The sequence below is a fragment of the Ammospiza caudacuta genome, chromosome 2 (genome assembly GCF_027887145.1).
Source record: "Ammospiza caudacuta isolate bAmmCau1 chromosome 2, bAmmCau1.pri, whole genome shotgun sequence".
NCBI classification, from domain to species: domain Eukaryota; kingdom Metazoa; phylum Chordata; class Aves; order Passeriformes; family Passerellidae; genus Ammospiza; species Ammospiza caudacuta.
In genome coordinates, this window is record NC_080594.1 from 52,532,847 (window position 1) to 52,554,971 (window position 22,125).

Below are 22,125 nucleotides of genomic sequence, written 5' to 3' on the forward strand. Positions count from 1 at the left end.
TTTCCTTTTGAGAGAGCTGGTAGCATAAACAGGGCCTTGCAAAGAAATACATATGTTTTATAAAACCAAGGGGCATGCTTAAAACAGAATAACCTGCAGGTTCTTAGTGTTACTGACCTTCTGAGTGTGTGGTGAATTTTTGTGGTGAGAAATTTCTCAGGAGTTTCTGTCATGTGATCTGTTTTTTATTTACTCTGGAGCGCTGAGACTGCTTCATGCCAAGGAATCAACTAAAAGTCCCTTGAAAAATAAAGTTATGTATTATAGTATGATATAGCCTATGATAAAAGTTCTTATCTGTACAGCTTGTAATTGTATAAAACAAGTCAACTTCCTGGCTAGACTAAATATATGATAACAGAGTTGAGTTGCATTGTGATAGTGCTGTTGCTGCTGTGTGAAAAGTTGGGGTGCTTGTCTTTCCTTTACACTCCAACAAGTTTGTATACCTTGAGCTAATTCATTAATTTTCAGTTTGTATGAGCCCATGCTGTTTCATGGGCACCCTACTACAACATTACTCGGAAAGCTAAATGTGCTCCAAGGGACATGGATTTTTATTTTTATGCTCTTGCCTTCTATTACAACCATTAGTTTCATCAGTCAGGGAATACTGCCTCTACATGCTGCAGACTGATAATTCTGAAAAGGGCTGCTGGACACACTGAAGGTTTAGATAGGATATCATCTCATTTTGACCCACTCTTAAGTTGCCATGGGGGTTTGATTTGAAATCTGAGTGGTTGTGTTTTTCTGTTGCACTTTTTTAGTTCATGCTCTGTTGGTTTTTGGCATTCCATGCAGTTCTGTAGGGTCTCTTCTTGCCAAGCATTGTAAGTAAGTTTAGGTTGAATGAGTATTTATACTGGTCTCAAGAATGCCTGGAGAAATTTTTTTTTGTAAGGAGTTGTTGCTGTACTGTATAAAGGCCTGAAAGGACATCATGGTGTGGGAGAAAATGTTTTTCATTGAAGTAATGAAAAGGGAGCAGTTGTGGCTGAAGGAAAGATACTACATTGATGACTTTGCAAGTCAACCTAACTTCATCATGCATCTTGAAGAGATGTATATTTATTCTAGTCAGTTTCAAGTCCACAGGAGCAGGATTGGGTTCCTGTAGTTCTTAGTTTAAAGTTTTGAGTTCACAATCTGCACTAGAACAAAAAAAAGTATTTTCAGTTTAGGAAATACTCTTCTGAATTAATTTCCACAAACTATGCAAGCTGCATTGTTGCTGGTTTTTTTTTTCCCAAACTTCAGTCTAATTTTTCTTTAATTGTTTTATTCACTTCTTATTTTTCAGGAGTCTGAAAAATCCTTAGTGGTCATGACATTGTTACAAGTGACATAAATTAGCCAGTGGCTCAGAATGATGGATACCCAGAAGACTACAAATGGTTTGCAAGTGATTGGAGAAGGGACTGGTATAGGGAAATCGACACTCCACATGGTGGGGTATTTGGGAAAAGTCAGTTGAAACTTGTTTTACATATGTGCAAAGTTCATATTTTTCTCTGTTTTGAGAAATTTTTAATTGGTCTTAATTTTACCCCCCAAAAAATTCAAATTTATTTTCCACGGAAATCTATAACAATGGCGAAAGATTATTCTAAGTAAATATGTGCCTATGTTTTTTACTGGCACTATTTTTACAACTGTTTGCATTCCTATGAAAATTGATTTGCCTTTCAAAGATCTGAGCTTATGTTCCCTGGCAATAAGGGTCCTGTGGTTTAGTTCAAGTAAAATAAAACATGCATAAAAGTACATAAAATGTGCAAAAATAAAATGTATTGTTAAAGACACTTTATTTGAATATTTAACTAAAAAGATAAATTTATTTAAATCATGCTACCATACAAATATATTAAAATATTTAAAAAGAAACCAATGTAGTTTGCTTTTTATATTGTATTGTATTATATCTAGAAATTGAACAGTGATTTTGTATAAGAATGTCTTACCTTGGGATAATGTATGAAATACATAAATTTATGCTGCTTTATCTTTATTGGTTTGTTTTTATTTTAGAGCTGTAATCCTGTGGAAACAACTGCACATGGGTATTGTCCAGTCTGCAAAGAGAAGGGTCAGATCCAAGGTTTACGGACTTACCGCCTTAATTTTCAAGAGTCCATTTTCCTTTGTGAAAATCCTCAGGTATTACACTAATAAAGAGTTTTATTTGGCCCTGCAGAGGCCCTTACCTTCAGCAGTTACACCTCTCTAAGTCTGTGATTTTGTTGGTAGTAAGCAGACTGTTGAAATAGGACCCCTCTGAGTCTGTATGCTGCAGGATGTTTGCTTGCAAATAGGGAAAAACAGAACTAACCTGTGTATATGCAGTGTTTAGGCATAGGTAGCTCCCCTAAAGGATTAAAAAGAGTAAAAAAATAATGAAATAAAGGAAGGTTCTTCTCAGTAGCAAGGGATCACAAGTGGTACTAAATGAATTTTTGTACAAGTCAGACTAGAAGGTGAATATTTGATGATCCATGGAACTAGTACGTAACTAGCAGATCTGAGTCTCCCATTTTCCCTTCTATAAGTCTGGGTAATGCATATAGGTTTGTAATTGTAATTACTATGCTTTTATTTCTTTTTTCCCCCATTTTTAATTTTAACCTTAGCTGGATTTCTGTGCTGCTTAATATTTGACTTGTGATTTTGCTACCTCTCCCTTCACTGCTCCATGTATGTGGGAAGGGTATAGCAATCGCAAACAGACTTAAATTGCCCTTAAATTAGTAGAAACTTGACTAGATATGGGTCTCAGAGTTGATTTTCCCATTCTTTCCTGCTTTTAACTAATTATGGTATAGTTCTGGAGATTGGTAATAGGGATTTGTCTATATTCATTGAGCTAGCCTGAAAAATACCTTGTCAATTTGGGCGCCAGTAGTCTCTCAGGCATGAGATAATAATGTCAAATCTGTACCCTAAAGGAGTGGATTTAGCAGAATAAGTCAAGAGGACTCTCCTTAGCAAAATTAAGTTGTTTGCAGAGGTTGGGAGAATCTACTGGAAAAGTAGTGTTGAAGTATCACTACTGATGTATTTATTTCATAGTTGCTTATAAGACAGTGGTGGCATAACACGCCCTTTCTGTCATACCTATGTTGAATATATGTATTGATTTAATTAAAAAATCACTTTACAGGAGTCCCTATTGCTGGGTTGGATGGAGGTCTAGGCAACTTGGTCCAGTAGAAGGTGTCCCTGCCCATGGCAGGGGGTTTGGAACTGGGTGGTCTGTAGCATCCTTTCTAAACCAAGCCATTTTATGATTTGTGATTCAACTCCATTTTAAAAATATGTTTTGCACTTTCTTTAGCTCTCATTCACCTGAAATTGCTTTGTAGATTTCACTGTAACCTTTTTTCTTTCCTTTAGTGTATCTACCCACTTGGTTATAAACCATTAAACAGCATAATTACTTCTACGGGTTCAGAAAATAATCAAGCTCCATCTACTCACAAGAAGAGGAAATTTGGTAATATCAGTGACTTTTCTGCTGTTGGATCAGATCCAAAAAAAGCAAATAACAACGTGCTCAATGTTGAGCAGGCCATTAATGCAGACTCAGTTGTGAAAGGCTGCCAGAATAGTTTGTGTATTCCCAAGGCAAGCCTACACAGTGTATTACAAAATGACCAGCAAAACCCTGGCAATCATGTGGGGTCTTGCATGCAGAACGTGGATTTTGAAACAACCACCAAGACCAACAACTACCAAGAAAGTCCACCAAAGACTTCTAGTCCCAAAACACAACTATTGCCAAATTCTCAGAATTTGTCAACAGCATCTGAAATTTCACTCAAAGAGGATAAAGGTTCTACTAATAACAGAGATTTGTGTCTTCAGTGGAGAAACAAACATAATCTTTGTTGGTTAGATTGTATTTTGTCAGCACTGGTACACTTAGAAACATTAAAATCTGCTCTAGCAGAAGAATGTAACAATGGAAAATGTTTACTCCAGAAACTTATAACAAAGTATAATCAAGCGTCTGTTCTTCTGAATACCTGTAAAAGGAGTAAAGTAAAAGGTGAGTAAATTTAGCTGCTGTTTTCTATAGTCATACTGATTTGCTACAAATATGTGGAATTTTTATATATGCCTCTGTTCTATTTCAAGATGGCAAAAAATACAACTATTACCATGAATTTGCAGAATAGTGTGCATTCTCTAGCAAAATCCTGGTAACATCTGAAATTGTTTTTCTTGGGCAAACATGCACGCTGAAGACATCAAACACCAAGCATCTCTTAATTTTTTTTGTCATATCCAACATAAAGATATTATGAATTATTTATGTAATTCACCCTTACTTTGTTTCCTTCCCCTCTGTAGGTTAACATATTAGGATACTGTTATAAGCTTGATCTTTGAAACAATTTCTGTTGTGGTTTATATCCTTGTGTAAATGGGCAGTTGCCTTGTCACACTGAAAATAGTAAAGCTGGGAACATAAGTTCTTTTCTGGCTCCAGCTGTGCTCATTGGAGGAGTGCTTCCCCTGAGGTCTGCAAGCTGCTGTAGATGACAGTGTTTCCTAACCTGCTTCAGCCTGAAGTAGTCAAACACATGAACCTGGATCCTATGATCTGGAAAGGATTAGTTAGTACTCAGTAACCCTTAACAAGGGGTTAGCAGGTCAGCTTAGCTTTACACGTTGGAGGATTGTAACTGAGGAGGATGTGTCACTGTATTCTGCTGGTGTGGCCTTTAGTCATTCTCTGTTCTGTGGATTCTGTTTAAGACTCCTAAACTAAGATCATGGGTTTTTATTTCTCTTGAACTGGACCATTGGTGTCATAAGTCTAAACTTCTAAGATATGGTCTGTTACAGAAGGAATAAAGCTCTCTGGTTAGCCAGTACCTCTCCTGAATTTCAGTGGACACTCTGTTGTACTATGTGTATTTGAATATAAAAAGCACAGTCACAGAACAGCCCTAGGTACATTGAGAAAGGTCCTATCTTTCCTGGGAAAAATAACGTGCATCAGAAGTGCTTTAATCCATGTTACAAAGCGGGGAGAAAACCCCCAAATATTCTGAATTAGTTCATGTACTGTGCTTGCCAGGAAGTCAGGATGCTTGAGTTTAGGAGTTCAGCTGTTACTGGGAAGTCCTTTGCTATCCTAGAACCTGTCTGAGATGTTTATCTTTGTTGGGCTGGGTTTGCAAAGGAGCTCTGCTGGTGTGCAGTAACCCTTAAATGGGAATGTTAAGTGTTGGAATACAGTGTTGGTTTGAAAGTACTTTTCTACTTTTCTACTTTTACTTTTTACTAAACCTTTTCATTTCAATTGCTGCAAAACAAATCAGTTTATTTGGGTAACAGCGGAGAGGGGATTGGGTGAAGAGTATTTTTGTGGAGAATAGGTGTAGAATTCATTCTGTTCTTTTGTGTAATTTTACCATATCTTTTGCATGCAGCTATTTTTAAAAACAATCCAAAGCAATGTAGCTGCAAGAAACTTTGTTTCTTTTTTCTATACACGGTTTATATGTATTAAGCCGTTTCAATGGCTATTCTAAATATTTCCTTTAATTTCTGCAGGTTATGATCATGATTGTGTAGTAGAAGTTATGTTCTTGCTTGTGTTTGAGGAATGTATTTGTGTTTAGACAACATGCAAAATTAAAATACTAAGATATATAAAGTAAAAAGTTATTTTTAAATTTAAAATTATTTTTACTGTTTGAAAAGCTCACTTAGGGAATTGGTATTTAATCTGAAACAATACATTAAAGTGTTTTATTATTTGAATTGTATAGCCTTAAAATGCATGTAAGCAAATTTTTGTGCTTTTGGTCTTAATGCTTAAGTTTTAAATTTTTCTTTTAATCTCTGAGTCTTCAGGATTTGTAATGTGTGGTCACACTATCCTTAAAAATTGTTACTACATAGCTGTTGGTGCAGGCTCTTAGTCATAAGTCAGAGCAAGTAGTTCTTAGTCAGCAGACTGCAGTAAACTGAGTAACTTGTGTAAATTCTTCTCCAATTTTCAAACCCATTAATACCAAGAATTGGCTGTTCTACCAACAAGCCTTAGGCAAGTATGGGTCAATATGAAAGGCATTGGTTTGCAGAGAGGGAGTGCATGCTGGGGGTACATATGTGTGTGAAAAGGTGTGGGGCTATTACACATGACTACATGAACACATACGTATTTTTTTCTTTAGATGTTCTTCCAAAAGCAGAATCTCAGCTCAATGAAATCAGAAACGTAATGTTTACAGAACTTAAGCCTCAGCTGACATGTGAATTGGGTAAGTAATTAGTGCAGCATCTCAGTAATTACTTTCAGGAAACCCTAGATATAAAGCCTTTTATGTCATACATAAAAGTATGTGTGTAGGAATGCATACAAAAAAGTTTGGAAATACATTTTTTTCTATTGGTGACTTACACATACTTTACAGTATGATCAGCTGGTTTGTCCTTTGCCCATTTTGACTTTTTAGAGAGCAGATAATCAGCAAGTAATTCTGCTGTAGTCATAAAATTGTCATTGATAACCATCTAATAACATGGATCAATCCCTTTGCTGTGAGAATTGCAAATAGAGCCTCGAAATAATAACTGACATTTAAATTGAAGTAATAAGCCTTCTTATTACTTCCTTTTTGAGGTACTGAAAGGTGATTTCAGATATTTAGTGGCCATTTTTTTCTGCCCCATCTTTGAAGGTAATATGAAGAATCCAGTGTTTGCACTTCAGCTACTCCTACAAGTGGATCCACAAGCTGAGAAACTATTCTTGCATTCATTTTCATGGAAGTTTGAATGTGTACATTGTGGCCATAAATACCAGGACCGGTGAGATTTTTATAGAAATAGCTTCTACATAGCTGTTCTACCTTACCTTTTTAAATCTGCATATAATAGTTGGTTTTCTTCAGATTTCCAGGTTTAAGGTTGTTGTTGAAGTTTTACATCATCTGCTTTTTCATTTGCAAATAGTTTACTGCTATTCCATGTCTTAAGCAACCATGTTATCAATTAATTAAGAAAGAAACAATAGGTAACTGCGTGAGTGTCTGGACATACTTACTGTGAGATTTTGCTGAGAGTATGCAAATTGCTGTGGTTCTAAAGAATGTATGCCTAGAACACTTTTGCTGTTGAGAAATACCTGGAATATTCACTTGGGCTACAAAGAATCAGAGATTCTCTAACATAGTTTGTCTATTTTAAAATAGTTTTACAGGGGAGTAATTTCTTGAGAATTGATTTAGTTCTGTGTAGCCACAGGTACAAGCTTGTAATTTAGGCTCCTTTTAGAGTCAGCAGGTAAAGAAAGATACCTTCAGAATACAGCTCATTTTATTTGAAAAACATCTGTATTACCTAGTAAATTATGCAGATCCTGGTACAAGCTCTGTCTTATGTTGGAAAGGAAACAGAGATAACATTAGAAGGAAGAAAAAGCAAATATTGTGAAACTGAAGGCCACAGGGCTGCTGAAAACAAATTGTGACTGACGCTGTTTGACAGAACTGAATTCAGGGCTGACTTGGATGTGATGCTGTCACAGTGAATTCCACACAAATGGCATGAGCATGAATAGTATTTGGGTTTTTATAATGTTTTTATAACTTGTTTCCTGGTAAAGTATGTATATTCATGGCTTTCTGATCACCAACTCAGCTTACTCTTTATTTGTGTGTGTGTGTCCAGATTGAAGAAAACCCTAACAACGTTTACAAATGTAATCCCTGATTGGCATCCTCTCAATGCTGTTCATATTGGACCGTGTATTAACTGCGGAAATACATCTCAAAGACAACAGATGATCTTGGAAAAGTAAGTTTGAATATGTGAACTTGAAAGTAAAATACATAAAGTTCTGAGACTTCATTTATTGAACCTATGACTTCTGAAACCAAACTATTACTGTGGGTTTGCAGAGATTCTAAACCTTAAATTCTGATCACTACTTACTTTTAAAGATTTTTAGATCATTCTTATAAGCTGAAATAGCAAGTAGTGTTTACTAAAGATGAAACAGAGCAGTGTTTAACATGCTGACCAGCATGTGTTTGAACTAGGTCATAAATACTTAACTATCAAGTAGTAAATACAGACAACTGATATCCAATGTCAGCCTTTTCACAGCTCCTGCTGTGGATAAAAGTTGTTTGATCATTTGTTTACTTAATTGACCTGGGAACAATGTCCCTTGCTACTGTGTTTATGGCACAGGAATGTTTTTTTTCTCAACTTTTCCCCACTCCCCAAATCTCTTATTTGGTGTTGGGTTTTTTCCCCCCCCAATCTATAATTAAATGAAACATCCAGTTGGGATATTCTTTTTCCTTTCTGCTTACTGTGCAATCTGAAGAGTCTGTGAGGAAGTAGAATAGTAAGGGCAGAACCGAATACTCGTAGAGATGTCTTACTTTTTCATTAGGAACTTTTGCCACTGTTCTGTTGTAATAAACTCGTTCTTTATTGTTTCTTTGTCAGAGTACCCTCAATATTAACATTACATTTTGTGGAAGGCTTGCCACATAACAACCTGGAGAAATACTCATTTCAATTTGAGGAAGATACCTACCAAATAACATCTGTTGTTCAGTATCAAACAGATAAGAAGCACTTCATAAGCTGGTCTTTGAATCCTGATGGTAAGAATCACAGAATGGGTCAGGTTGGAAGAGGCCACAGGGGGTCATCCAACTTCCCTGCTCAAGCAGGGCCATCCCAGAGCACATGGCACAGGATGACATCCAGATGGTTCTTGAATATTTCCTATGAGGGAAAGCCCACAACCTCTCTGGGCAATCTGCTCCATTGTGTTGTCACTGCACAGTAAGGAAGTCCTTCCTTATGTTCAGGTGGAACTTCCTGTGCATCAGTTTCTGCCTTTTGCCTTCTGTCCTATTGCTGAGCGCTGCTGAGCAGGGCCTGCCTTTCCGACACCTCCCTCTGGATACTTACAGACACTGGTGAGGTCCCCTCTCAATTGTCTGTTTTGAAGGCTGAACAGGCCCAACTCCCTTAGTCTTTCCTCATAAAAGAGAGAGATAAGATAAAGTTTATGGTTCTTATCTACCATAATATTTCATGCGTTTTATGGGTTACTGCAGTAGTCTCAACCATTGATATATAATAACAAAGATTTTTTTGTCTGCAATCTAAACTTCATATTAAATTGTTGCAAATAATTGGGTTTCTCAGAGTGAAGGTTTTCGGTTGGTTTTACTGCACTGTACTGTCTTACAGAGCACTTACTGGAAAAAGTAATTTGGCTATAGAGTTTTTTTCCCTTCATAACTTTGTAAAAGTTAAAAAATGCAGTCTGACCATGACTGTGGAACAAATAGTATTGTTTATTTTTAAACCAGTGATTCATCCATTCTTGGCTGGAAACAAGGTAACCTATGGTACTATGAGCAATTAATGAAGTTATTTTTTATATCTGAACTTTATGGCACCTCAGGGGTGGGAGGCAGAAATCCATGTTGGAAATATTACTAATGGTATGATGGTTGTACCACTGATGGAAGATCCATAAATAGAGAAGGTGGAAAGGTGATATTTTGATAATCATGCCTCTGTAGAGAGCATGAAGTACAGTCTTATGAAGTGTTGTGACAACATGAAAATTGTCTAAGTCATACTGCCAGAGATAAAAAAGAAATGGGAAGAGGAAGCAGTTGGGAAATGCCTAGTTAAGAAGCTCCTATATGCCATATATATCTGTTTTAAAATTCCTAAAGCTATAAAATATTCTTTCATGATCTATGAACAGTTTGCAGGTGATGAGACTGCTTAAAATAAGCAGTTTCTTTTTAGCTCCTGTGCTTACCCAGGCAATTAAAAAGTCTACAGAGAAACTTAATTTAAGAGGTGGTTCTTACCTCAGACTTGTGAGAGTATTTTCAGACAAGATGTTTCAGCCAAAAAATCCCTTAGCTAGCTTTGTTTTATGGTTGACCTACTCTGACCTGTAATAATATTGCTGCATCTTCTTGTATTTGCTCTTTTTACAGTGGAAGTCTCCTAGTTTTCTCTGGAGAAAAAAAAAAACCCAAACTCTATTTTCTGCTTGCCAGGAGCATGGGTTAATAAAAATACTTGACAAGTGTGAGGATAGTGATTTCAATTTTAAAAGTCTCTGAGTCTCTGCACTGATTGCTATTTTTCAGGAACTTGGCTTGAATGCGATGATTTAAAGGGTCCGTATTGCAAAAGACGTAAAAGATTTGAAGTTCCCCCTTCAGAGATTCATATTGTTATCTGGGAAAAGAAAGCATCCCATGTGCCACAAGAGCTGAATTCACAGTTCCAAAGTAAAAATAGTGAAGATACTCGTCTTAATAATGTACATTCAAATTCCACGGTGTTGAATTGTTTTGATAACACTGTCGGCAAAACACCTGCAGAACCTCACAAAGAGCATTCTGTGAGGACTCCAGAGAAGAAACAGCAGCAAGTAACTGAGGACAAAAGTATTGTTCATCATGGTTCAGAAAATCTGGCAGATGGTGATCTTGTAACACTGATGCCTGAAGAAGTTCTGGTTGACTCAGAAGATAAATCGCTGACTAACGGATGGATGGTGGGAAATAACCTTCTTGATGGATGGGGCACACCAGAACAGCTGGAACCAGCTTTTTCACTTAGCACTCCTTATGCAGGAGAGTTTGCTGGAACTAGTCTAGCTATGAACAATAAATCCATGTTGTATGAAAATTCCAGTATTTGCTTTCCTCTAGAAGAGTTGAACCCAGTAAATATTACTGCTCCTGAGCCCAAAAAACATGACCCTGATTCATCTGACTCATCACCTTCTCAATTAAATGACACAGCTAATTTAGCTAACAGAGAACATGGATTAAATTCAGAACTACTGCTAAGCAAGAATTGGTTAGCAGTAGAAAATACTATACAAAAACCACCTGACTTGAGAGATGCAAGCAAAACTGTAGTTAATTCTCAAGTTGGCAGTTCTTCTGGTGCCAGTAATTCAGTTCAGTCCTCGCACAAAGACCGAAAAGGAGGATTTGTAGGAAGCTGGGTAAAGAAATTAAGCAAGAGTACTTCTTTTATGCCTTCAAGTGCCTCAGCTCTCAAGAATGAGAGAAATTGCAAAACTCCCTCATTGCAAAAAATAAGTGAAGTTCGGCTGCCAGTTAAGGGTGCAAATAACTTCGGTGGCTTTCAGAGCAGAGGTACAAAGAAAACAACTGAGACCCCAAAGTTACTGGCTCCTCAGAGTAATAATACTCATCCTTTATCAAATTTCAAAGGATTTTCTCAAAGCACTTGTCTTCCAACAGCAAATCATACCACTATTGTAGGTCCAACTTGGTTTAAGTCACAAAGTATGTTGGGTACCTCAGGTAAAGTGACTCAGTTCCCCTCACCTGGCTATAACTCTGGCAAGGCAGAAGAGTCAGAGAGTGACAAAACAAAAAAACTTCGCCTAAAATTGTTAAAAAAACTTAATGCTAAAAAGAAGAAGTTGGCTTCACTGGATAGATTAGCAGTGGAACAGATGAAACAGGAAAAACCTGTGAGTGGAGACGTGAGCACCCCATTGCCGACTGAATCTCAGAATGACAGTGAATTATTGCAGAGCTTAAGGGAGCTGCAGTATCAGATTGATGTCACAGGGAATGGACCTGGATTGAATGCAAACGCTGTGCCAGGGTGCACTGGCCCTGATAACGCTGATGAAATACTGGCAGAAATACTGTCCCCTATTTCCACTGTCGCCTCCTTGGAGGAGCCCAAGAGCGGAGATGAGTGCATGTACATGGAAATGGTGCACGGCAGTGCGGCAACGACCGTGCCCCAGGAGAACACCACTGTGCCACAGGCAGCAGTGACAAGTGAGGACCACAATTACTACAGTCCTGTGAAGGACACCACTTCGGAGTTTGATGCAATAAACAAACACAGTGGGAAAAAACTTTCTTTTGAAAGTCCTACAAGAGATGATATCCTCGAAGACCTGTTCTCCATTTCAGCACCAAGCTCAATGGCAGATGACATGGATTTACCTCATTTTGATGAAACTCTGTTTGAAACTTGGTAAATACTCAGTTTCTTGAGTTTAAGTATTTTTTCAGTATTATGTATATTTTGAAACAAAGCACTACTAAATTATATTTTATAACTAGTTTAATTGCACACTGGCTGTACTTGAACAATTTACATTTGAGTTTTTTTTCCTTAATATTTTACTGTAACAAGCAAATCAGGGTTTAATGTATTCTATTCTTCTGAGAAGCAGTTACTTTAGCTGTCATATATGACAATGATTTTTAATTAAAAGCTCCTAAGAGTCTTAATTTTTGCTGCTTTTAATATGAAAATCTTCCATACTCTAGTGTGTTTGAGAACTAATTAAGTTCTGTAGTCTTGATGATATAATGGTGTAAGAAATACTATTTATATAGTAATGAATTTACAGAACCACTCAACTCCTGAAGTTTTGTCCAACATTTAAAAAAAGAATTAAGTACCTTCTGTAAGTAGGGAATTTTGCATTCTCTGATATGAACTTAGAGGTTTCTTAGAATTAATTTAACTGTAAGTTAATGCCTATTACTGTTGTCACTTGGAGTTTTTCATGACTCAGGCAGTGCACCCCCGACTGTATGTGAGGTGCCAAGAAGAGGCAAGGTCAGTAGGAAGAAAGTAATGGAAAAATGTGGCAAGACAGCAGTGAGTAAGCAGAGGGATTCACACCTTGGTGTTTCTGGATATGTATAGCTTTCATTTTGCCAGATTGGAGTCTTTTTTTAAATGCATGGCCACAAAGCTGAGGGTATTATATGCCAAGTTAGATTAGCTGTACACTTTTCTTGTTCTTGGAAATAAGGATTTTATCAGCAAGTCTTTATATCAGGCATATATTATTATATATATTAGAACTGTCCTGCATTTTTTCATTGTTTCAGATTCCAAGCTCAAAACATTAAATGCTCAGTCTTACTTTTCCAGTAGATGCAATTAAACATGATGCTATTACAAGGCATGGTTACAGATTCTAATGGTTTTGGATTGTTTGAACTAGTGTTTGAAAAATTATCATTGGCCCTGAACTTGTTGCAATTTGATACATTGTTATCAAACTGGTACTTTAGGCAATGAATTTTTTGAAATTTAAGTTATTGTGAAGAACTTGAGCTTCTTCTTTGTTTTAAATACTGTAATTGGTAATGTTAAAATAGAAAACGAATGGATTCTGAATGTTAAGGGCTGGTGTACTGCTTGTGAAATGTTTGCCCATTTATGAATTCCCTAATTAAAAAAAAAAGAGGAAAAAAAAAAGAAAAAAAAAAAAAGAGCTGACCAAAATGAGAGTTTGATTTATCCATGAATGGATTGCAGTGACCTGCAGCTGTGACATGGGAGCTCCTTCACCACTGGCTTGGGACACAAACACAGACCCAGGGGTGAGTAAAGCAGTGTGCCCAGCGTTGGTGATGCAGAATGCACAGGGGGGCGAAACAGGAGGAAGAAACCCTGCTAGAAGATGTGGAGATCCTGGTGGAGAGATTTATAATGAGCTTCAAGGCAGAGGAGGGAGGGTGTGGGGGCACACCTGCTGTGCACATGCACCTAGACAGAAGCAAGAACGTCTGGTCACCACTGGCACCCCCTCCACAAACTGAAGCTGGGAGTGTTTGGTCTGCAGCTGCGTGGGATTCAGTGTGGGTACAGGTATATATAGAAGCTCCAAGAGCAAACAAATAGCACTTGAGATTAAAGAAGGTATGAAAATAAATCTGTTGGTGCTGCATGTTCCTGGCTGCCTTTTTCTCTGAAACAGAAAACTAAAGATGACGCAGTGCAGATTTGCTTGTTTCCATAAATGTTTTACTGCCTCTGATCCTGTGCAAGTGAGAATTCAGCTGAGTTTGAATGAAAATCCCATGACTAAAGAAATTGTTTGGAATTTGAAATGTTACTGGTTGTTTTATATTAAGAGTAGTTTTTAAATGCAGCTCTTAATTTGCCATGAAGAGAATACAAAGTATTGTAGTCATCTTTTGTCAATTGGAAGTACAGGTAGTGATGAGAAACTGGCCCCTGTATTATGGAGGTTTTATTAGTGTTCTAGGATAGATTTCTCAAAGTCTAAGGACTTTGAGCACTGTCATCTTCACCACTGAACCATATCCCTAAATGCCACATCTACATTTTTTGAACAATTCCAGGGATGATAACTTCACCACTTCCCTGGGCAGTCTCTTCCAATTCCTAACCATCCTTTCAGAGAGGAGATTTTTCCTAACATCCAATCTAACCTCCCATGGCACAACTTGAAACCATATCCTCTCATCCTGTCTCATTACCCATGACAAAAGACCTGCCCCCACCTGGCTACGTTCTCTTTTCAAGTAGTTGTGGAGAGCAGTAAGATCCCCCCTGAGCCTCCTTTTCTTCGGGCTAAACACCATTAGCAGCTCCTCATCAGTCTTGCACTCCATATCCTTTCCCAGCTCCGTTGCCCTTCTCTGGACACACTGCAGCCCCTCAATGTCTTATAGTGAGGGGCCCAGAACTGAGAAGGGCACAGAACTTGAGGTGTGGCCTCACCAGTGCTGAGTACAGGGGCACAATCCCTGCCCTGCTCCTGCTGGCCACACTACTGCTGACACAAGCCAGGATGCCATTGCCAGCATTCCCATTTCCTTTTCCACTGGGCAGCTTTCCAGACACTGCCCTCAGTGCCTCCAGCACTGCCTGGGGTTGTGACGCAAGGGCAGGACCAAGTGCTTGGTCTAGTTGGATTCATACAATTGGCCTTGGCTCGTCAACCCAGCCTGTCCAGAGCCCTCTGCAGAGCCTTGTTAGTCAGTGTCTTCTGCTTTGGGAAAGGCATAATCGTGGCACTCAGAGTGTGGAATCAGCTCTGCAGAAAAGGTGCTGTGATTCAGATCTGACTACTTGATGATACATTCAAACACTTCTTATAACACAGTAAAGGGTGAAAAACAGGGCTGCCCTCTAGCATCTTGCCTACAATAAACCAACACATCTGCATAGGAGCTGCCTGGATGTATTTCTAGCCATATACCTGCTAGAGCACTGTTCAAGAAATCTATTGTGGTGCCGACTACAAATATGATTTTGATCTTGATGTTTTTCATGGCTGGGTATTGCCATTTATTCTTCCATCACTGGTTTTCTGCTTTAAAGAATTACTCCCTTCCTGACAACATATCCGCGAGAGCCATTGTGTGTTGTCTGTGTTCCTTTTGCAAAACTAAAGAGCTGTTCTTGGTGTGAGCCCCTTCGTGCCCAGAGCAAAACACATTGCCTTTGAGCAGCTTATACTCAAAAGTGTGTGCTGTCCTTTGAAGTCTGCCAGGATTCGGTCTCGGAGTGGAAGGAAACTCCAGTCTAAGTATTGATCTAAGACAGGGTGCAGGCAGAGCAAGAGAGAAGAGAAGTTTAGTGGGATAAGAAGGCTGATGGAATTTGCAGCATTTTTAGTTTTACACTGTTGTGCACAAACACGCTGTGGTTGTTTGCGAGGGAGATGCTGATGCTGCACAGCCCAAGAGAACACGGGGGAGCCACAGGGCTCACAAAAGAGAGGAAATGCTGGGAAAGGAGTGTAGGGAAGAAGGGGCTGGGCGTCTCCAGCTATGTTTTTGAGGAAGAGGCTGGAGAAACCCTCAGAAGAAGCTTCTCCCCCGACGTGGATCTATATTACTCTTTTTATGTAAGTTAATAGCTGATGGGCCTTCTGTAATGCCCACGGCGAGTGTTTGTAGTTTTTGTCTCAAGTTTTCTGATGTTCAGACCGTTTCAGCTGAAGCTTCTTTCCCCTCCTCTGGGCGATCTTTCCGGAAAAAACACGTTTGCTGAGGAGCTCGGGCATGGGAATGAAGCAGAGCTTCAGCACAGCCCCCAGTCCTGCCCCTGCTCCTCCCTGGCGGTCCCCGGCAGCCCAGGAGGCCGCTCGCCCTCTCCCACTGCGGGGCGGGGGATGCGCCCCGCGGCTAAAGAGGAAACCAGGAAACACATCCGCGGTGACACGGGAAAGGAAAAAAACTTCGTGTTTCCGCCCGGTTTCGAACCGGGGACCTTTCGCGTGTTAGGCGAACGTGATAACCACTACACTACGGAAACCCCGTTGGAGGACGGTCCTCCTGCAGTCCCCCTTGACCAATCAAACGGAGCACCCGCAACCCTGCTGTGAGCACGCGGTGTGGGCGGAATTCCTCCTGGCCGAGCATGAGGAGCGAGGTCCCGAGCCAAAAGCGGGTCTCGGGCAGTTCCCGCCGCTATAAAGGCGGCGCGCGCCGGTTACAGCCGCCGCCTCTTGTGGGAGGGAAGGAAAAAATCACTGTGCGCCACAAAACAGAAGCGCTCCGTCCCTGGGTGGGCTCGAACCACCAACCTTTCGGTTAACAGCCGAACGCGCTAACCGATTGCGCCACAGAGACGCGCTGTGAAGGCGCGCCGCCGAGCCACACCTGGCTCCCGCGGCGGCCGGGGCGGCCTCTGCGCTCCTTCGCGTCCTTCCTGTTCCCGCTCCTTCGGGGGCGGCCTGGGCTGGGCTTTAATCACCGGCTGTGGGGCCTGAGTGGTTTTTTAATCTGAAAAACGGCCCTTCCTTTTCTTCCCTTTTTTTTTTCCTCCGTGGCCTTTTCCCTTTGTTTTCCTGGGAGACTGGGGAAGAGTGGACAAGCAGAAAAATGTAGCGGTTGAAGTTCTGCCTCTTGGTGGGACGGTTGCCAATGGGAGCCGGAAGGCTGCTCTCCGAGACAGCTCAGCTGGCAAGAGGAAGCTCTGACACTCTGACACCATGTGCCAGGGATGAGGAAGGCAAAAATTAGCATTGCCCTGTTATTAAGGTGGTCAAGGGATCCAACATCTTTCCTTCTGATAATTCCAAAAGGAGTAGTAGTGACCACAGACTTTGTGAAAAACGCCAATCACTTGTTTTTAAAATTTTTAAAGTTTAATAATAATAAAATGGTTATAAAAATAACAATATAATTAGAGTAATAATAATTTGGACAATATGGATTAGGGCAATATGAGACAATAAAAACAAAGAATTATGGATGTCTGGGTACCTTTTCTGGGCAGCATAAGCCCAAAAAAGGACACCTGTTAATAGAGGATTAACCCTTAAAAGCAATAGCCTGTTGCATATTCATACACTTCATACATGACGCGTAAATTCCATTCAAACAAAGGATTCTGTCTGGTCAGTGTCAACTTCCTCTTAATCCTAATGGCATCTTCAGGGATGAGCTAGGTGGGAAGAACTCGATAAGAGAGCAATAAATTTGTTTTCTCTGAAAGATTTAGGTGTACTGTGGCTGCTATCTCCCTGTGAGTCCTTTCCTTTAAAAAAAAGTAACTTACACAGCATAGTTTCTATTTTAACATTATGTTATTATGTTAAAACTTTATGTTAAAACTATATTTAACACACTACTTAAGAAAATTAATACAGCATAACTTTCTTATACAACATATATAATATTCATTTTAATATTTGCTAAAAGCCAATCATAAAATATGCATATTTCACAACTTGAAGAACAGAAGACAAAATTAACTCCACAGTGACTTTTGATTCATAGTCCTCTGATAATTATTTGCAAGAGCCAATGGAAAGCAGGAACAGAAATGAGACAGGATGAGAGTCTTCTCAAAGCAGAGTGGAGAGAAAGACCTGTGCATCTGCTGCCCAGGCAGCCTCACCTCTCTATAAAATGAATTGAAACTAATTATTAATCAAATTGCAGCCCCCTAAAAGGTGATAAGGTGATAATGGCAGCAAACATGAGTTACAAAAAACAAATCAGCAAGGAAGATATATCCTAGATGGATGAGGGCCAAGTCTGGGAATACTTAAGCAACCTGCATGTGCATAAATCCATTGGCCCTGGTGGGATATACCCACAGGTGCTGAGACAGATGGTAGATCCATTGCAGTTTCCATCAGCCTTGATCAGTCATGGCAATGAGGGGAAGTGCCCAAGGATGGGAATAAAGCAATATCACCCCCACCTTCCAGAAGGGCAGGAAGGATGACTGGGGGAACTACTGACTGAGGTCAGCTTCACCTCAGTGCCTGGGAAGGTGATGGATGAGCTAATCCTGGAAACCATCCTCAGGCCCATCAAAGACAGTGGAAGTGCCAGCAGTTGGTCAGTATGGCTTGAACAAGGGGAAGTCATGTTAGACAGTTTGGTAAACCCCCATGGTGAAGTGATTGGCCTGGTAGAGGAGAGGAGAGCAGGGGTATTGTCTGCCTGGACTTCAGTGAGGCCTTTGACACTGTCTCCCATGAGATCCTTGCAGAGAAGCTGTTCATGTGTGGGTTCAATAAGCAGATAGTGAGGTGGACTGAAAAGTGGCCAAACTGTTGTGTCCAGAGTATGGTGGCATGATGTAGTTGGATGCCATCAGGGATCAATATTGCACAACATTCCATTAGTGATCTGGATGATGGGCCACAGTTTAGCTTCAGCAAATTTGCAGACAGCACCAGACCCACAGGAGTGGCAGACAGAGCAGAAGATGATGCTGCTATCCAGAGGGACCTTGACAGGTTGGAGAAATGGGCTGATGGGTACCTCATGAAGTACAGGAAGGAGAAGTGCAAAGTAGACAAAAAAAACCATCATGCACCAGGACATGCTGGGGGTACCCGTCTAGAATTCAACCTGGCAGGAAGGAATTTGGTTGTCCTGGTGGACAGCAGGTTGACCATGAGCCCGCAGTGGGCCTTTGTGGTCAAGAAGGTGAGTGGTACCCTGGGTCACATTAGACAAAGCATTGCCAGCAGGTCAAGAAAAGTGATTCTGCTTCTTTGCTCAGCTCTGGTGAGGCCAGATCTGAAATACTCTGGGTAGAGTTAATTTTCTTCCTAGCTTCTGGCATGTAGCTCTGGTTTGGACTGGTGCTGGAAGCACTGCTGATCACAAAGGGTTGTTTTTGTCACTGCTGAGCAGGACTTATGCAAAGTCTAGGCCTTTTCTGTGTCTCACATCACCCTACCAGTGAGTTGAGAGGGGACAGAGCGGGGACATCTGACCCCAGCAGATCCAAGGATTATCCCGTAACATATGGAACTATGCTCTGCATATAAAGCTGGTGGAAGAAGGAGAAAGGAGAGAACATTTGGAGTGATGGCATTGTCTCCCACAGTAACCATTATGTGTGATGGAACCTGGCTTTCCTGGAAATGGCTGAACACTTGCCTGCCTGTGGGAAGAGGGGAATGCATTTATTGTTTTTATTTGCCTGCATGTGTGGAATTTCCTAACCCTTTCCTCACTTTTATCCTCCTGATTCTCTCCCCCATCTCACTGGTGGGGAGTGAGCAAGTGGCTGTGTGGGGCTAAGTTGTGGCTGCGGTTGAACCGTGACAAAGGGACAAAGAGGGTGAGGAGGGGGAGGCTGTACCAAGGGACCTGAAGGGACTACTGCTTCTGTCTTCCAGCTCTGTTTTGAGCTGAATTTGTACCAAAGGAATATGAAAACAGTGAGTGAAAGGAGGAAGCCTGTGAAATGCGGAGAAGGAGGGGTTTTTGAGGCGGTGCTCTGTCGGCTCATTCTCTTGGCTGTGCAGAATGAAGGCAGCATTTTAAAACCTGCAGCATTGCCCTTTTCTTTGTGCTGCAGAGTTCCAGCTCTGTTCATGCTCTCTGCTGGGGTTTTGTCAGGTTCAGTGAGGATGGGATGCTGAGGCAGGCAGGGAGTCACCCACACGTGTGCCTGTGCGCTACAGCTGATGGGGCTGCGGCGCTTTATCTTTGCAAAGCACACTGCTCGTATTAACCAGACAGTCCAAGGGGCTTGTGTCCCCTTGCATTTGTGACAAAGCATGACAGCTGAGTGTCACCTGGCTTTCATATGTGGGAGCTTCACACGAGCAGCCTTTATTTTATCAAGAGGCACACTTTCATTGGACTCCTTTCTCCTGAGCTCTGATCAGAGTGCATGAGAGGAGAGATGAGCATCCCCAGAGGTATTTATAGATCTGCGTTCCCACTCCTTTCCTCTTCACCATGAAAGCAATTCTACAAAGGGATTATTTTGACTGGCTGTTCAAGATTCCAGGGGAGGAGATTAATGTGCAGGAAGCCTCACAGTGCAACTGGAAAAGCTTGCTGGCTTTGCACATTTTCGTGAGCTTCATGGCTCACTGTGTCAAGGTTATCTTCCTTGGACAGGATGATGTGGATGTCAAAGAGCCATGCAGCAAGCAAAAGGGCTGGCATCTGACAGCAGCTGCTGAAGTGCTGAATTGCCTGTGCCTGAAGAAGTCTGGCCACAGCTGGGGGTTACAGAAGGTGCAGGCACAGTTCCCCAAGGTGTGTATCCCTCCCCTCATACCCCCTTTTCATTTTTTTTTGTCTGCTCAGGAGAATTCCTTATTTCAAGCAGCCAAGTGAGATATGATGGAGGTGTTTTGCACTGCTGTTTCTCCCAGGTGAATGGGATTTTCCAGTGGTGCCAACTTTGTCTCATCCAGACACTGATCCCGTGTGTGTTTAGGTCTCAGGGAGAGGGAACAATTTAGTGTGTAGATATGGAAAAAGCTGCTGCAGAGTCATTTTAGCTCTCCCTTGCCAAGGCAATTCCCCAAATTGCAAAAATATTGCCAGAATCTCCTTCTACCCTTCAGCTATTACCCTTCAGCTATTACCCCCAGCCAAGGGGTATGGAAGGTAATATTCCTTCCCACAAGAGGTTTCTGCTCAGTCTGGCTACACAACAGTGTTGCCTTGCCATGATAAAGGGAATTATTCTTCAATGTCTCACGTACCATCTTAATTTCCTTGTTTTTCCTCAAGCAGAGCCCTCAGAGTGATGCTGACTTAAAAAACCAAACAAACAACAAAAACCAAACAAAACAAAACCCTGCAGTTCCTTTCTTAAGGCAGCCATACCAAAGTGGTTCTTGCTGGCAAAGCTTTTTTCTCCTTGCACACCAAGAAATCATTTTAACAAGCCCTGGAGTTGATGTTATGGGGTTTTTTTTACTGCAGGGAGGAGTGTGAAACCCTGCTTTCCTCCACACATACATATGGGATGGCTTTGGAGCAAACCTGGGTGAGAGGAGGGAACAGGCTGGGTTTCCATAAAAGCTCTGGCGATGTCAAGTGCCAAAATGCCAAAGCAGTTCCAAGGGACAGGGGGAAATCAGAAGGGCAGAGCAGAAGAGCAAAGTGGGGATGAGTCTGTGCTGAGAGGCACTGAGCAGCAGCAAAGCAAAGAGCTGCAAAACAAAGAGCAGGACAAGGAGAAAGCAAAGGCATCAGCAGCTCATCTCTCACGATGTGGCCAGCGCACAGGGATGGGAGCTTGGGTCAGCCAGCTGGAAAGCCTGCTGGCACAAACTCCTGGTGTCTTGTGGGGTTTTTTGCATTATGGCAACTTCACACCTCAGCAGCCTGGTTCCTACCCTCTTTTATACAAGAGTTCTGCTGAGTAGAAGTCACCTCTGGGAAGCCTTTTATAGCAGGGAAGTGTGTGTGTTTCCTTGGCAAGGTGGAGCAGGCTCATGTGCTTGTACTGCCACTTGTAAATCAAAAGCAAGCTGCAGGCTGCCTGCTAGGTTTGCACCAGCACAAAACAGGTAGCAGAAGGAGAATGCCTGCTGCAGAAGGACGAGTGGGAATCCTCCTACCACAGATGCCCTGAGGACCTCTGCTGTCCCCTTTGCCCTCTCCTGTCAGCAGCTCCCCCTGCTTGCCCATGCCCATGCACAGCTCCTCTCTTTACAGTCATAGCACTGATCTCTGCTTAGGCAATATTCTTCTTTTGACTTCATTCCATCATGGCTTTTAGGTGATGGGTTCTTCTTCTCAGAGCACTAGTAGATGCTTTACATTAAATACCATTCCTAAATACCTGTGCTCCATAGACCACAAAACATAAACATTGATGTTCAAGTAGGAAAAGATCATATTCTGGGGAAAAGAGAGCTTTAGCCTGAATAAAAGCATTCACAAAGAGCTGTTGTCATTCTCTTTATGTTCTTGGATTTGGGCTTTTTCCTAAAGCAAATCTGGCAAAAGTTAAAAATCTGAAGAAAAAAATCACAGGCTGAATCTAAACCTTGATATTCTTTATGGTTTTGCTTCTCACGCAGCTGTATCTGTATGGACT

The 22,125-nt window shown here is 41.0% G+C and overlaps 1 protein-coding gene and 2 non-coding genes across 4 annotated transcripts; 1 reads left to right on the top strand and 2 right to left on the bottom strand.

The window, feature by feature from the left end:
• Positions 1 to 212: 212 nt before the first annotated feature.
• USPL1 (ubiquitin specific peptidase like 1) lies at positions 213 to 13,733 on the top strand. 2 transcript variants are annotated; one of them, XM_058799910.1, is made up of 8 exons: positions 213 to 2,160; positions 3,394 to 4,048; positions 6,192 to 6,278; positions 6,699 to 6,828; positions 7,690 to 7,815; positions 8,479 to 8,639; positions 10,164 to 12,054; positions 13,360 to 13,733. In XM_058799910.1, the coding sequence occupies exons 2-8, from the start codon at positions 3,688 to 3,690 to the stop codon at positions 13,373 to 13,375; spliced, it is 2,772 nt and encodes a 923-aa protein (XP_058655893.1). In that variant the 5' UTR covers positions 213 to 2,160; positions 3,394 to 3,687; the 3' UTR covers positions 13,376 to 13,733. The 2 variants fall into 2 exon arrangements, with proteins under 2 accessions (XP_058655893.1, XP_058655894.1); XM_058799911.1 differs by having other exon boundaries at positions 213 to 1,468; positions 2,032 to 2,160; positions 10,164 to 13,733.
• A 2,307-nt stretch (positions 13,734 to 16,040) lies between these two features.
• On the bottom strand, positions 16,041 to 16,113 carry TRNAV-AAC (transfer RNA valine (anticodon AAC)). The gene has a single exon. It is a non-coding gene; the product is annotated as a tRNA-Val (tRNA).
• Positions 16,114 to 16,356: 243 nt separating this feature from the next.
• On the bottom strand, positions 16,357 to 16,430 carry TRNAN-GUU (transfer RNA asparagine (anticodon GUU)). Its single transcript has one exon. It is a non-coding gene; the product is annotated as a tRNA-Asn (tRNA).
• Positions 16,431 to 22,125: the final 5,695 nt, after the last annotated feature.

Excerpts from the sequence above, each read along its gene's own strand:
- USPL1 (XM_058799911.1), top strand. The coding sequence starts at position 1,370 with ATGATGGATACCCAGAAGACTACAAATGGTTTGCAAGTGATTGGAGAA. Across the intron at positions 1,469-2,031 it reads TGGTGGGGTATTTGGGAAAA|AGCTGTAATCCTGTGGAAAC; the intron begins GTCAGTTGAAAC and ends TTTTTATTTTAG. Across the intron at positions 8,640-10,163 it reads CTGGTCTTTGAATCCTGATG|GAACTTGGCTTGAATGCGAT; the intron begins GTAAGAATCACA and ends GCTATTTTTCAG.